This window comes from Cydia amplana, chromosome 18 (genome assembly GCF_948474715.1).
Source record: "Cydia amplana chromosome 18, ilCydAmpl1.1, whole genome shotgun sequence".
NCBI lineage: Eukaryota > Metazoa > Arthropoda > Insecta > Lepidoptera > Tortricidae > Cydia > Cydia amplana.
In genome coordinates this window covers 14,723,584-14,740,096 of record NC_086086.1, presented here as the reverse complement: position 1 = coordinate 14,740,096, position 16,513 = coordinate 14,723,584, and the positions used below count along the sequence as shown (strand labels likewise).

The 16,513-nt window shown below is 38.2% G+C and overlaps 1 protein-coding gene across 1 annotated transcript in view; it reads right to left on the bottom strand.

Annotated features, from left to right (window-relative positions):
- LOC134656323 (cytochrome P450 4C1-like) overlaps window positions 1-16,513 on the bottom strand; it is a 37,815-nt gene that overhangs the window by 13,014 nt on the left and 8,288 nt on the right. Inside the window, exons 3-5 of the mRNA XM_063511836.1 lie at window positions 6,929-7,038; window positions 6,146-6,236; window positions 5,086-5,268 (exon numbers count right to left, since the gene is read on the bottom strand). Of these exons, the coding sequence (XP_063367906.1) occupies window positions 5,086-5,268; window positions 6,146-6,236; window positions 6,929-7,038 (384 nt within the window). The remainder of the gene's footprint in view (window positions 1-5,085; window positions 5,269-6,145; window positions 6,237-6,928; window positions 7,039-16,513) is intronic.

Here is a 16,513-nt window from a genome sequence, read left to right as displayed (position 1 = left end):
TATTACTTTGGGGTTTCAAAGGGAAACGAAAATTTGATTATTTTTGCGCTACGACGCACGGTTTAGGAGATACAGTATTATAAAGTTTTGTTTTGTTTTTTTTTATTTTTTTTTTATAATATTAATTAGGGGTTTCTTACAGAGGAATGAACATTTTATTATTTTTGCGCTACGACGCACGGTTTAGGAGATACAGCCCTATAAAGATGAAAACTGATGATGATGATGATGATGATGTGACCAAAACATGTCTATGGTTCACTCATCTGGCAGAAATGACAATTAAAATTAGGTTGGCAACAATGTATTCCATACAATATTTTTTAAGTGGTGATTACACGAAGTATCGTAAAAGTGCCAAAAAGATACTGCGTGTATGCACAAATACTTTTTTGGGGAATAGACTAAAGACTTGTCTTGACAACTATAAGAGAGGGGTTTAAAGGTGTGTGCACGACCCTTTAAATGACAAATAAAAATACGGGAGTAGAAAAAATTTATATCGTTTTTACAAAATTTTATTTAACATGCCTGTTAGTTAGTGTGGTTCAAATCTTGGAAGTTGAATTTGAGCCACTTTCGGATTTCCGATTGAGTTGAAATTTTGAATACGTAAGCAAATCGGATGACAATGCAATATTATGATAACATGGACCTGATCTCATGATGGAGACAGGAGGTGGCCATGGGAACTCTGTAATAAACGCAACCTTATTGTGTTTGGGTTTGTTAGAATTGTCTTGATGAGTATTAGTTGGCTGTGAAAAGAAAAATACATTCTTACATAAAAGCTTATACCAAATATGACTAATAACTAGTTTTTTGCCAAAAATGTATTCCCTGTTCCAATATCTTATACTGATAGGGTATGTCCATTATAGGGGGCCCATTACTGGATCCACGTCCATTACCGGGGTACCATTACTGGAGCTTTGGTGTCCATGACTGGAGAAAAAAGGCATAGTTTTAATTTGTAAATTATGTGGAAACTAATTGCAGTATCTTTGATATAACACGCCTGAAACATAAAAGATGGATAGGATTTTCATCTTTAAACACGCTAAGCGGTAGAACTTTTGCCGGTATCAGGGAAATATCACAAATACTCCAAATTTCCTCTTAAATGTCCCATGACTGGTGCTGTTACTATATAACTCCATTTACATTACAATAATAAATTCTGGTAACTTTTGGTACTATTTCTGTATTTTAATAAATTATTCTAGTAAGTTATTCGTTAACATCATAACAAAACGCGCTTTCAATATTGTAATATATTTTTCCTAAAGTCCAGGTAATTGGAAGTAAAATCAGAGTCCAAAATTTAGCTGATACTCATTAAAGAACTTAGGGTACCGCGGTTCACTTCGAGGGGTCCTAACGCTAGACTAGACGATCACGACTAAATCACATGGCCATATTCTAAGGGTAAATCTAAAGAGGGTGTTTATATTATGGTAAGTAAGTAAGTAGGTAGTGGGAGGTTACAATACACACAAACATACAGATGACTTATAGGCTAATTTCTAATTTGATTTGATTGTTAATGTTTAATTTTAGTTTTACTTAAGTTTTCCCTTATTTTTGTACATTGTGTCCATTACTGAGTGCCACCTAGTCCATCCACTGGGCCTTACTGAAAATCAGCGTCGCGGAGTGTGCCATGTGGCTCATACCGTGACACCTAGCTGAGTGAGGACCATTTAGCGCAACCTCTCATTTTGTGTTCTCTTTTGTTAGTTTTTAAGTTTGTTATTGTGCTAATAAATGCTTTTTCTTTCTTTTCTTCTTTCTTAAGAAGGAAGACTTTTTTCTTCAAGGTTTTAACGGACCGGAAACACCGAAGGCAATTCATTCCACACTTTAGCTTTGCGAGGAAGGAAGAATTGATATTTATGGCCTACTTCGCTCGCTGAACGGGCGGACTGCCCAATAACTGCCCAACGACATTGGGACTTATTTGGGACGAGGCACACGCTTCAGTGCGTGTAGGGTTACCAGATGACAGGAATTTTCCTGACATGTCAGGAATTTTGGCCTTTTGTCAGGAATGGGGACGGAACACGAAAATGTCAGGAATTTTTTGAATTGATAGACTTTATTATAAAGTACCTTCAAAAACATTGTAAAAAAATAATAAATGAGATCCACTCAACTTATCAATAACGTCATAATTATTAATTAACAAATCTCAGCAAATCAAGCATACATATACATGACGCGCTCGGCTCAATCGGATGGCCATCGCTAACGGCTAGAGACCCCCCCCCCCGTCGTCGCGAAAAATATGAATGTCAGGAGAAATATTCGGAAATCAGGAATTTTGTCAGGAAATTCCAAAATTTGTATCTGGTAACCCTAAGTGCGTGCGCCTGTCCGTCTGTATTAGTTTTTAAGATTTATTTATTTTCTTTTTTTAGGGTTCTAAAAACGGGACCCTATTACTAAGACTCCACTGTCCGTCTGTCTGTCTGTCACCAGGCTGTATCTCATGAACCGTGATAGCTCAGTTGATATTATGATGTTTTTCTGTTGCCGCTATAACAACAAATAATATTCGCTCCCATTACAACAAACGTGATTTTTTAAATAATGGAACCCTTCGTGCGTGAGTCCGACTCGCACTTGGCCGGTTTCTTTCTTTTTGTAATTAATATCTATATTTAGTATTTTGTTGTTGTGTAGTGTAATAAGGTACTATTAACCAAACCATGGGCCAAGATAGTCTGAAATAGGATTATTTTTATTTTAAGGCGAGGTGGAACACGGGCGAGGTGTTCAAAATTACCTTAACGCGCTCTTATTCTCTTAACAATAAAGTCGTGTCAATATCATTTTGAACACCTCGCCCGCTTAGCAACTATGGCTGCTGACTGTACAGTGTATCCGGCGGATCGGCGGGTAACTGGCAGGAAGCTCTCGTTTCGGAGGCCAAGATTCACTTTCATAATCATAATCATAATTTTTTATTGCATGAAAGTGAGTACAAAAGGTGTTAGTATATACAAAAAGTCCATCACAATCTGCCGAGGTCCAGCACGCAATATTTCTTAAATCTAAAAGCTAGGTACAACTAAATTAATTTAATTCATAATTCATAATTCTTTATTGCAACCATGGTATTATCATGCCGCGATCAGAAAGGGATTAGAAATAACAGATTTCCATACACTTACGTCAAAATCAATATGGATTGACAGCTATCTCAATCCCTTTCTAATCGCGATTCAGTAATATTACACGGTGTTCTTATGTTAGTTAGTACATTCATGGACCCTACTAGGGCGTGGCTACATTAATGACTATTTAATCTAAGTATAACTAATATATAACATAATACTTCCAACAATACGCATAAAAATTAAAACAGTTAAGCACCGTCTAAAACTAGAGCTTGAGCTAACTGTCCATAAACTCTTGTAGAGTATATGGACATTCAATCATTAGGTATGATTTTAGTTTATTTACGAAGGTTGGGTAGTTCGTTATTATCTTTTTCTACTCCAGCACTCAAATGTGTCAATTAAATGACTGACAGTGATATCTAAAGCAATGTCATTTGAATGCTTTGTCTATAGGCTCATAAGATGACTGCTAGCAGTCATCTTATGAGTATAATACAACTGCTTTATTTTTTTTAAAGATACAAGTTCCGATCATCTTGATTGAAAGAGGTATGTTTTCATTTACAATAATAACTCTTTTTTTTTTTAAATAATAACTCTTTTTTTTTTAAATAATAACTCAATTTTTTTTAAATAACAACTCTTTTTTTTAATAATAACTTTTTTTTTTAATAATCTCTTTTTGTTTTAATAATAACTTTTTTTTTTTTTTTTTTTTTTTTTTGCTGCAGCTGTCATAGAAAAAGTAATGTATGCAACAGCTCATAATTGGTTCTTAAAATTCTCGGGTCTTTTTTTACAAAACTCGACTACGTCTCGTTTTGTAACTTCGACCCTTGAATTTTAAGAACCCTTATTATATCACTGTTGCATAAACTACTATTATATTCTGAGGTATTTGGTTATATATTTTAATTGACATTGAATAGGGGGCTTTGTTAAACATTTCCAGATTAAAACATAAACAACAACAACATTTAGCTATAACTATAAAATAACAAATTAATAAATAACATAATAGGTCATTAAAATATTAAAAACGTGCTAACTACAAACCTTTACATTCCAAATATTCTTTTAGGGAGTAAAATTGCTTGTTCATAAGCCATTCATGTAATTTTCTAGAGAATAGCGGTTGTTGGTTTTCTCTTATTTCTATTGGAATGTTGTTAAACACTTTTATTGCCATGCAGTAACAATTCCTGCTGCATAATTTGGATTTTGCTTTAGGCAGCACAAGTTTGGTAGGGTATCGAGTATTAAATTTACATACACTCTTTAACTGTGTGAAAAGTTCTGGATATGTTTTTACAAATTTACCTACCTCTAGTACAAACATTGATGGCAAAGTAAGGAGGTTGAGTTCTTTGAACAAGGGTCTCCCTTTGGATCTTCTTCCTCTCGTTGTCCCGGCATTTTGGCCACGGCTCATGGGAGCCTGGGGTCCGCTTGGCAACTAATCCCAGGAATCGGCGTAGGCTCTAGGTTTTACGAAAGCGACTGCCATCTGACCTTCCAACCCAGAGGGTAAACTAGGCCTTATTGGGATTAGTCCGGTTTCCTCACGATGTTTTCCTTCACCGAAAAGCGACTGGTAATATCAAATGATATTTCGTACATAAGTTCCGAAAAACTCATTGGTACGAGCCGGGGTTTGAACCCGCGACCTCCGGATTGCAAGTCGCACGCTCTAACCGCTAGGCCACCAGCGCTTTACTTTCACTTTGGATCACTGAGCCAAAATGGTTAGTTAGTTAGTCTTAGTGTAAGGCCTGAGTGGACGCTCGAAGCGGAGCGTTCGTCGGGTCGTGCAGCGTGGCGTCGGGCTCACAAGTAATTTGAGCAGCGTGTACTAAGGCCGCTCCTATACGCTTGCATTTGTTTAACATGCACGCCGCACGCCCCGCCCCGCTGCACGCCCAACTCGAGCGTCCACTCGGGCCTTTCACTTACCACTTACCACAAATAGTGTAGAGAGTGAAGTCCTTGATGAGGGAAGCTACTTCGACCTCCGACCCCTTGGTCTCCCGAAGCTGCCGGACGAAGGATCTGCTCCTCTCTTCCATGACCACGGCGAAGTTCTTCAGGATGTTGAAGTGGAACGTTGGGGTCAGGAGTTTACGACGACTGTGCCATTTGTTACCTATGAAATGTATAGGCGTATTAATTGTTTTCCATCGTACTTTCTCGGACTCGTTCGTATTTGTCATGCTACTTCAGTCAACCTCAGTATTTTTTGTACCGAGACCGACTGAAATAGCAAGACACGTTCGTACGTTTCCGTGAAATACGACGGAAAATAATTACTACAACTGTATAATATTATAAACTGAAATGGATATACAAATATACACCAAAGAAAAAGTGACCAAGTCCACCGGCGGCCGAAGTGGGAATCGAACCCGCGTTTTCAGCGCGGCTAACGTCCTAACCACTACTAGATCACCCGGCCACGGCCAATCAAAAAATATTTCATAAAATATATTGATTTGTTCCCTGATGTTAAGCGATTACCGCCGCCCATGGACTGCAACACCAGAGGGGTTGTAAGTGCGTTGCCGGCCTTTGAAATGGGAATACGCTCTTTTCTTGAAGGTTTGTAATTCTTCGTGTTGTTTATCGGTTACAATCGTTTTTCTTTCTTTAATAAGACAAAATGTTTCCCTGTCCATCGATAGAAAAGTTAAACAATTATATTCAACTATTAGTGATTAGATAGGCAGCGATAGAGATAGGGAACAGCGGGTCAATGTACGAAGTTCTTCGTGCTTCGCGTCTCTACTTTATAAGTAACTAGCGACCCGCCCCGGCTGCGCACGGGTTAACAAATTATACATAAACCTTCCTCTTGAATAACTTTATCTATTAAAAAAAACCGCATCAAAATCCGTTGCGTAGTTTTAAAGATCTAAGCATACAGACAGACAGACAGACAGACAGGAAAGTGACTTTGTTTTATACTATGTAGTGATAGTGATAGTGATGATGATGATAGTGATGCATGTTATGTGAAAACAAACCTGTGCTCAGCAGCAGCCCAGTCCCAAGCATCGGCTCCACGAATTTGTAGTGGCTGCTTTTGGTGATGTTGCGAGAGTGCGATAAAACCACCTGCAGAAAGATTTGAAGTAGAGTTGGTCAAACCAATTTGTCAGTAAATAAGAACAAAAAACTGATACTCATCCTTTTCTTTTGGGTGCTAGTACTAGTGTAAGACAAAGATAGTGTGATTCTCTCTGTCTATGTTTGAAATGAGACAGTCCTTTGACAAACTATAACTTTCCGTGAACGACAGCCCCGAAACTATTTTTGCTTTTTGACTATTAGGAAATTTTAAGTTTTTTTTTGTATTTTATAAGGCCATACATAAATAAAAATATGCCAAGTACAATACAATACAAACAACCACATATTTACGGCGTTTTCGGTAGAGACCCTAGCAGGTAGAGTCGGTAGAGGCCGTGGAGCAGCGACGCCCATATCCTTTTCCAGGAAATTAAAAAAAAATACTTGAGACCTCGGGTGACCCTAGGGCTGGCTCAATCCTAGATCAACGAATAGGCATAGCCATCCAGCGCGGTAATGTAGCCAGCCTCATGGGCACCCTTCCGCAGGCCACGGACTTGGGGGACCTTTCATAGGTGGGTATATTTTTTCTATTATTGTTGAATTTTTAAGTACCTAGGTTTATTTTAAGTTTAGTATTATTTCTTTTTAGATTTAGCTTTTAAGTTGTACTTATCTTAATTAAAATGTAATTTATGTGTTAAAAAAATGAAAAAATTGTTATAAAATATGCTTACTTCTGTATCCTTAGCGCCGCAAATGTTGAGGATCCGCGTGTTGAACACTTTGAACACGAACCGGTCGCCATATTGCTTCACAAATTCACGCACTAGGACGAAATATTCCTCTGAAAAAACATTGCGATTGATTACTATACAAATAGTAGATTGTTAACCAAGAGATGAAAGGCACTCATAGGTATGCCGAGGTATATAGGTAAAGGCAATAGCCCGAGGCTGAAATTATAAAAAAAAAAAAAAAAAACATTTATTGCAGATCAAAGATCCATATAATGTTAGTAACAATTTTGACTTAATAACTAAGTTAGTAGGTACAGAATATATACAGAACTTAGCCTTATCCTATTTGGCCCTGCCGATGGCCACTTCGACCCAGTATTTAGTTATAGGGCAGTCAAGGCTCTCCGACAATACTTTGAGGAGGCCGTTGCCGCTGCCACGCACTCGCCTGAGTAGTGATCCCACACGCTTGCGTCTGATTGCGTAAAAGTCGTCCGTTCGTACTTCTGCAAACATGTTGGACGCACTACAGTGCTTCGGCAGCCGCAACAGCATCCTCAAAATATTGTTATATTAGACTCTTAGTGCATTGTATGCCCTCTGTGTAAAACCTATCCACAGACTGCAAGTGTAGAACGTCTGACAGTAGGCTTTGAAAAGCGTCAATTTGACTTGTTCATTACACCTTGCAAATCTGCGGGCAAGCATATTACCACGCACCGCCATCGTCCTTCTCTCCGCCGTTATGCCGTTCACCCGAGTGTTAACACGTACCTACTCTACTTTTTATTTCGAATACGAGGAAATCTTATCTTATCTTATCTTATCTTGAAAGTAAAATTCATGTGGTTTTTAGGGTTCCGTACCCAAAGGGTAAAAATCGGGACACTAATATTACTAAGACTTCGCTGTCCGTCTGTCTGTCAACAGCGATACATCATTTGTGAAATTTTCACAAGTGATGTATCTCTGTTGCCGATATAACAACAAATACTAAAAATAAAATAAAATAAATATTTAAGGGGGGCTCCCATACAACAAACACGATTTTTTGCTCTATTTTTTGTTGAATGTGCGGAACCCTCCGTGCGCGAGTCCAACTCGCACTTGGCCGGTTTTTTTTTTAAACATGATCAAGTATAAATGTTTATAGTATGTATGTATGTATGTCACTTTATTGCACATAAACAGGTTTACATAAAACGGACAAAAACAAAACAAAAATAAGAATGTTATGTACAAAGGCGAACTTATCCCTAAAAGGGATCTCTTCCAGCTAACCTTTGAGAAAATGCGAAAGGATCAAACACTAACAGGTGAAAGACAATTTAATATGGACAAATAGCAATATGAGAATTTTGGATACACATAAAGGAAGACGAGAGCAATAAATAAAGAGAAAACCAGTACTACCTACTCATAAATACGCATAAACTATAAATATACTTATATATAAACCTATATACACATATACATATACGTATACATAAACATACCGCTGTTTACTAACTACATAAACATATGATCTATATATAAATAATATATATATATATTAGACGTGTGCGCCGCGCCGGCGCGCCGCCGCCGCCGGTCTTTTTTGCCACGCCGCCGCCGCCGATAAATGATCGGCGTGAAATCGGCGTGACCTTGAGTGTTGTTAACTAGCTATTCCGAGTTGGCATCTGGATATCAATATGGATTTTTTGTATAATATATGTTACAGTTGTCAAATATAGGTACATAAATTATTAATTAAATGAAACAGAATAGCCAGTTACACAAACTATTTGACACACCAATTAAAGTAACTGAGTTATCCTAAGTATTCAAGAAAAATTAAGGAGCAATAATTTATGAAGTAGAATTTTTTCCTGTTAATTGTGAAGCAAAAATCTGAGAACATTGGTGTGCGAGTTTTCGAGACCCTGAGTTTCTTAAAAACAGCCGTGTGCCAAAAATGTCTAGAAGAAAGAGACAGAGTGACAACACTGTAGATTCACTGTCAATCTGCCCCTGCAAAATGCTTGCCCCACGGAAATGTGCAAGCTGTAAATGGGTAAAGCAACATTATTTTGTCACTCGATGCTATAAGTTCTTGTAACAAACTGTGCTACTATTGTCGCCTTCCTGACGAGATTTACATGAAATGGCGACTCTTCTGAAGAAAGTTGAAGATGAAAGTTCTAGGGAGGTCTTAAGAACAACCATTCCAAGACCAAAGTAAGGCGATTACGTAAAAGCGAGTTTATATCTTGGGTTGATAACCAGTGCCGGTGGTTGCACCGCCGAGATATTTACGCCGCAAATCTGGCATGGCTAAGGCTAACCTCGACAAGATCTGGAAGAATACAGGTATTCGGCGTGCAACTAAAGTGCGCTTGGTACGAGCTCTCGTGTTTTCAATATTCCAGCTTCCAGCGCTTTTGAGATCTAGTGTTAACGAAGATTGCTGCTTATACCTTGGACAGCTAGAAGAACAAACCCCTCCATTATTTCTTAGAGAGCTCAATATCGCCACTGTGACTGGCCGTATGCCTATTACAAAATATTAGCCTAATTTGTTCATTACAAAACACAAAAACTAGAGAGAAATACCTTGAATACTAAGACCCTCTTCAGTCGCGTATTTCATACATGATTCCAATGAATAGTGTAACAATTACAACTTGAAGCACACGTTTTCATATTTTACCACTTGTGGTTTCATTAAATATATAACCCACTATAAAATTTTCGCTATTTAAATCAATAAATTGCGTAAAGTAATCATCTCAAGTTGAAACTAACCTAAATGCGTGAGCTTGTGGCATTGACAATGACATTGACAGCGTGACGTTCGGTCGTATTGAAGTCTGAACTCCTAGTACAGAGTTAATACAAACAGTCCAAAACTCCTAAGATTTTAAACTTCCCGCTACGTATTGAGTATGTTTGCTACTAATAAACGTAAAATACTTCCACACAGGAGTGTTTTTCGGAAAGAAACTAAAAGTATCTCAAAGTAAAATAATACTTGTAGGTTCGTGCGTGTAGAGGGGCCATAAAGCGTTCCCTTTTATTATAATTTAGTCTACTCAAACTGACTACCCGACTATTGCCTGTGAATGTGTGCATAGACGCCATTGAGAATATCTCCGTCTTTCTCTAAGACGCAAGCGTGAAAGGGATAGATCTTGGTAGCATCGAACTTTACGACTTTTGATCTCTTCCTCGGTTATGGTAGCCTGGTACTTTTGGTAAACGTTTGTCTTAATAAGTCACCGGTCGTAGGTTGCATAACGCTAATATGTACGGGGCAAATGACCTCTTCCTCAGTTCTGGTAGCCTGGTACTTTTGGTTAGCATAAATCGCTTGTTTCTCGTCCCCAGTCGCTACTATGTATCCAGTATCCACTATGTATCCACTAGGTATCCAGTAACCACTATATATCCGCTATGTCTCCACTATGTATCCAGTATCCACTATGTATCCACTAGGTATCCTGTATCCATTATGTATCCAATATGTCCCCAATATGTCTCTTGTATCCAATATGTCCCCAATATGTCTCTTGTATCCAATATGTCCCCAATATGTCTCTTGTATCCAATATGTCCCCAATATGTCTCCAGTATCCAATATGTCCCCAATATGTCTCTTGTATCCAATATGTCCCCATTAGGTCCCCTGTCTCCATTATGTATCCAATAAGTCTCTTGTCTCCAATATGTCTCCATTATGTCTCCAGTATCCAATATGTCCCCAATATGTCTCTTGTATCCAATATGTCCCCATTAGGTCCCCTGTCTCCATTATGTATCCAATATGTCTCGTGTCTCCAATATGTCTCCATTATGTCTCCATTATCCAATATGTCCCCAATATGTCTCTTGTATCCAATATGTCCCCATTAGGTCCCCTGTCTCCATTATGTCTCCAATAAGTCTCTTGTCTCCAATATGTCTCCATTATGTCTCCAGTATCCATTACGTCCCCAGTCTCCATTATGTATCCAATATGTCTCCAATAAGTCTCTTGTCTCCAATATGTCTCCATTATGTCTCCAGTATCCAATATGTCCCCAATATGTCTCTTGTCTCCAATATGTCTCCATTAGGTCCAGTGTATCCATTATGTCTCCAGTATCCAATATGTCTCCAATAAGTCTTTTGTCTCCAATAAGTCCCCTGTCTCCATTATGTATCCAATATGTCTCCAATAAGTCGCTTGTCTCCATTAGGTCTCCAGTATCCATTATGTCTCCAGTATCCATTAGGTCCCCAGTCTCCATTATGTATCCAATATGTCTCCAATAAGTCTCTTGTCTCCAATATGTCCCCATTAGGTCTCCAGTATCCATTATGTCTCCAGTATCCATTAGGTCCCCAGTCTCCATTATGTATCCAATATGTCTCCAATAAGTCTCTTGTCTCCAATATGTCTCCATTATGTCTCCAGTATCCAATATGTCCCCAATATGTCTCTTGTCTCCATTATGTATCCAATATGTCTCCAATAAGTCTCTTGTCTCCAATATGTCCCCATTATGTCTCCAGTATCCATTATGTCTCCAGTATCCATTAGGTCCCCAGTCTCCATTATGTATCCAATATGTCTCCAATAAGTCTCTTGTCTCCAATATGTCCCCATTAGGTCTCCAGTATCCATTATGTCTCCAGTATCCATTATGTCCCCAGTCTCCATTATGTATCCAATATGTCTCCAATAAGTCGCTTGTCTCCAATATGTCTCCATTAGGTCTCCAGTATCCATTATGTCTCTAGTATCCATTAGGTCCCCTGTCTCCATTATGTATCCAAATATGTCTCCAGTAAGTCTCTTGTCTCCAATATGTACCCATTAGGTCCCCAGTATCCATTAGGTCTCCAGTATCCATTATGTCTCCAGTATCCATTATGTATCCATTATGTATCCAATATGTCCCCAATATGTCTCTTGTATCCAATATGTCCCCATTAGGTCCCCAGTAACCATTAGGTCCCCTGTATCCATTATGTCTCCAGTATCCATTATGTATCCAATATGTCTCCAATAAGTCTCTTGTATCCAATATGTATCCAGTCTCCAGTAGAGGGTATAAAAGGCCGGTGCGCGCCGCCGGCGGGGCATTCATTCTTCAACCATCGGACTAGCAGTGACTCTGGTTCTCGGGCGTTTAATATTCGGTAAGCAAAGTTCCTCTACTACTGTTACTATGTTTGTTTTCGCTTGGAATTATCCTGGTGAATTTAAACGTGGAAATGGTGTCTGTGTTTGGTTTTACGGGGACAATATCGTCGTAAAGCTGATCTTAGACTTTTGTGGAGATTCTTTGTTACCGAGTACGGGATTTAAATATAGTGAAGTTTCCTATGCAGTGTTTTTCTAAGTGCCGCCACGTTATGCAGGGACAATATCGTTGCATAACAGGAACTTGGAAATTGTGTCTGTGTTTGGTTTTGCGGGGACAATATCGTCGTAAAACTGAACTTAGGCTATTGCAGGGATTCTTTGCTACTGTGTGTAGTTATAGTGAAGTTTTCTACACTGTGTTTTCTAAGTGCCGTCACGTTATGCAGGGACAATATCGTTGCATAGCAGGGACTTGGAAAGCGTGTCTGTGTTTGGTTTTATGGGGACAATATCGTCATAAAACTGAATTTAGATAACGGTGTTTAAGGGAATTTCACTTCTGTGTTTAGTTAGTTTGATTTTGTGAGTAGTTTGGTTCGTAAAATTGAACCTAGTTATTTTAGTGTTTTACTATGGGGTCTTTTGCTATATAGTTTAAAACCAGATCATTGTTTGGACTGACTGTTTGTCCGGCTGGACCGCTCACCCCTTGCGGTGTTAAATGTGAGCTGTCTAGGAGTCTTTTTGTTCCAAGATGAGGGTTATCTTGGCACCTTCTCTTTACCAACATAGAAGTTGAAAAACGTCTCCCTCCTTAGCTCTCCAATGTCCAGCTGTTAGATGAATAGTGGGGGTGTCACATGCGCACCATCCGGAGTAATCTGGGCCCATTTGAAATCTACAGTATTTGGAGGCTTCGTATATTAAATATATTTATTTATACCACTTATATACATAATAGGGACCTGTCTTACCCATGTTGCCACCCTGCCTCTGTGCAACCCGCCATGGGGGGAGACAAGACCACGAGCTGTTAGGTTGCATTCTCGGAATCGCTCGCCGAACTCCTACAGCTTCTTAGTAGGGATACACTTGCGTATATTCCAAAGTACCAGGTCGATGGTAAGTACGAACTGTACTTTGGTTATACTAGAGTAGGGACAAGGGTAGGTTTAGGGTAAATTCACACACTAATTATTCGGAATTTAGGGTTCATTTTAGTCTTGGTCTGTAAAATTGATATATTTCTCCTTTTAAAGAACTTCAACTACGGTCTCGCTATACTAAAATTGTGCGTAAATGGGTATAGGGTTTCAGTTGCTTAAATCTTCCAATATTTTAATTTATTTGGGGAAAATAATTAATGTAAAATCTTATCTCTATTTTTATTTATGAAATTCTGGTTTTCTGGTGTAAAGACGAGGTACTGAGTATTACAATCATGTTTCTAAGGTATTTACACAATTAGATCTTAAATATCAAGTTGGGATTAGGAACACAGTCTATTCGGAGATAGAAAATCGACGTCTAGCTGTTTTAGGGAACCTTTGGCAGGCAAGAGTAATCCAAAGGATAATTTGAGAGAAATAATGCTCATCTTGATATTTCAGTCTCGTAAAATATAATATATTTTTAACAAATAAACTTAGTACTTCGTTTATACTTCTAAAATACTAGAAATACAGTTTATATTTTAGTTCTGGGGAATGGAAATGGGATTCGCATCCCTAGTTTTTGAAATAAAAAAGAATAGTAATTTTGATGACTGATGGATACTTTGACACTTCTTTCCATAGCCATCTAGGTACGCATAGGTTCCGAAGTGTTGGTCATAGCCCGTCTGGCTAAAAGGTAGGGTAGGAGTTCCAATTGACCTTGCTGATTGGACTAGGAGCCCCCAATCCTGCATCGAGCGTATGGGTAGCATATTTCGTATAGAAGCTGATAGTTAATAATATTAACTTGAAATGCTAGAGGTAAATGGGCTTACCCCAGGAGTGCTACTCATATGTTATCCCGGAGGCTTAATAGATTGTGGCAGGCTTTTACCAACCCCATTTTTAAACTCATTTTACCAAATATATTTCTTTTATATCAGTATCATCATATATGCTGCATTTACCTAAATAATATCATTTCAAGTAAAATATAACTCCATTTACATTACACTAATAAATTCTGGTAACTTTCAGTACTATTTTTGTATTTTAATAAATTTTTCTAGTAGTTATTAGTTAACATCATAATAAACGTGCTTCCAATATCATAATATACTTTTCCTAAAGTCTAGGTAATTGTAAATAAAATCAGAGTCCAAAATTTAGCTGATACTCATTAAAGAACTTAGGGTACCGCGGTTCACTTCGAGGGGTCCTAACGCTAGACTAGACGATCACGACTAAATCACATGGCCATATTCTAAGGGTAAATCAAAAGGGGGTGTTTATATTATGGTAAGTAAGTAAGTGTGTAGTGGGAGGTTACACCACTCAGATCTTCACAACATGCCATGGGTGAGCCCTTAGATTCTTCGGACATATTAACCAACGCATGATGTGAAGAAAAACATGAATTTAGGAATTAATGGCAAACGTGCTCGAGTTGGAGCATGTGTGAGATCGTAGACCGCTATGAAGAGGTCGGCTTGCGGCAGTCTGACCGCGCAAAATGGACACAAAGTACATGTGGTCGTAATCCTCAGCAATATGAAAACGAGAAAGAAGATACGTCTCAGTGAGCCTGGTGCTTACTGCTTGTACGACAAGAAACCAATAAGCATAGCCATACAGCAGTCCACTATGTCTAGCAAACTTCAAGGATATTTGGAGTTTTGTTTTGTTAAAGTACGTCATTTTTAATACGTTAAGCCAATGAAATCATGAGAAAATTGAGAGTTACCGATCGGATCGAAGGTCATTGGGACCTGGTAATCCCTTAATGCAAGCTAGTTAGTAGAGAAATTTAAGTTATTATAGCTATGTTATATTCATTTACAAACCCTATTTTACTCACAGTCTATTCAAAACCATATGTAGTTCACTGACCAGCAACTTAGATTGATCAAATTTTCAAGAAAAACAACAAATTAATGATTTTTCTTAAGAAACCTGAAAGTCAAGGTCACGCCGATTTCACGCCGAAAACACGCCGCCGCCGCCGATTTTTTGGCAAACGCCACCGCCGATCATTTTTTAATCGGCGCACACGTCTAATATATATATATATATATATACAAAGTATTCAGTTCTAACTACATCAGGAGTCTAATAACCACAACTTTTTCAACTTCTCCTTGAGTGAGGCAACAGTTTGCGATTTCCTTACGTCCACTGGTAGATCGTTCCACAGCTTAACTGAGTAGGCCGTGAAAGACCTACAGTACGCACGCGACTTTTTCGGCGGAATGGCTAAAGTCAGATTTTCACTAGATCGCAGACGTTTATAGTATTTCTTGAGGGTACTTTCAATTAACAACTTAGGCAAAAGTATCGTTATTTATGGAATGGGGAGTTAAATATCAGATTGGAAATTGTATAACAAATTCGTTGAAACCCAAATTTCAATTGCTTATCGTAAAACATTTAAAAAAATCGTACTTGGAACGTAAAATGTTCTAGTGCAGATACGTATAATTTTCAGCACACCTTTTAGAACAACAATGACCCTCTTTTAGAGCGTGAGAAATGAAAAATTATTATTTTTGTTGTTGTATTATTATAATATGTATTATTAAAATTGTTTAGAGTCTGTGCGCGGAAGGAGAAGAACAAAGTACCTTAAAATATTTTCGAGACATGAACTAAAGCCGTGGATTCGTATTTTAACAATAACCACATTCCCGTAGGTACGAAATAACTTCGTTATCATGAAAGCTATGTACCTACATGATTCCATAAATCGCCCACGACATTGTAATCGTTCAATAATAATAGGTTCGCTCACGATCGCATCGTAAAATATATCGACGTTTAAACCATAAAATGCCGTGAAAATAATTTCCGTGTTATTAATTACTTGCGACCCGCCCCGGCTTTGGACGGGTTAACAAATTATACATAAACCTTCCTCTTGGATCACTCTATCTACCTATTTAAAAAAACCGCATCAAAATCCGTCACGTAGTTTTAAAGATCTAAGCATACATAGGGACAGACAAACAGACAGCGGGAAGCGACTTTGTTTTATACAATGTAGTGATGATCGTGATGATGATACAATTGATGATGATGCAAGAATAATCAATGCATGAATGTCAGCAATTTGACGACTGGTCTGGCCTAGTGGGTAGTGACCCTGCCTGTGAAGCCGCGGTCCTGGGGTCGAATCCCGGTAAAGGCATTTGTTCCACAGATATTTGTTCAGAGAGTTGCACAGATATTTTTTCTTGAGTCTTGGGTGTTTTCTATGTATTTGTATATTAGGTATATATACCTATCGTTGTCTGAGTACCCAAAAGTCCCAAAACACAA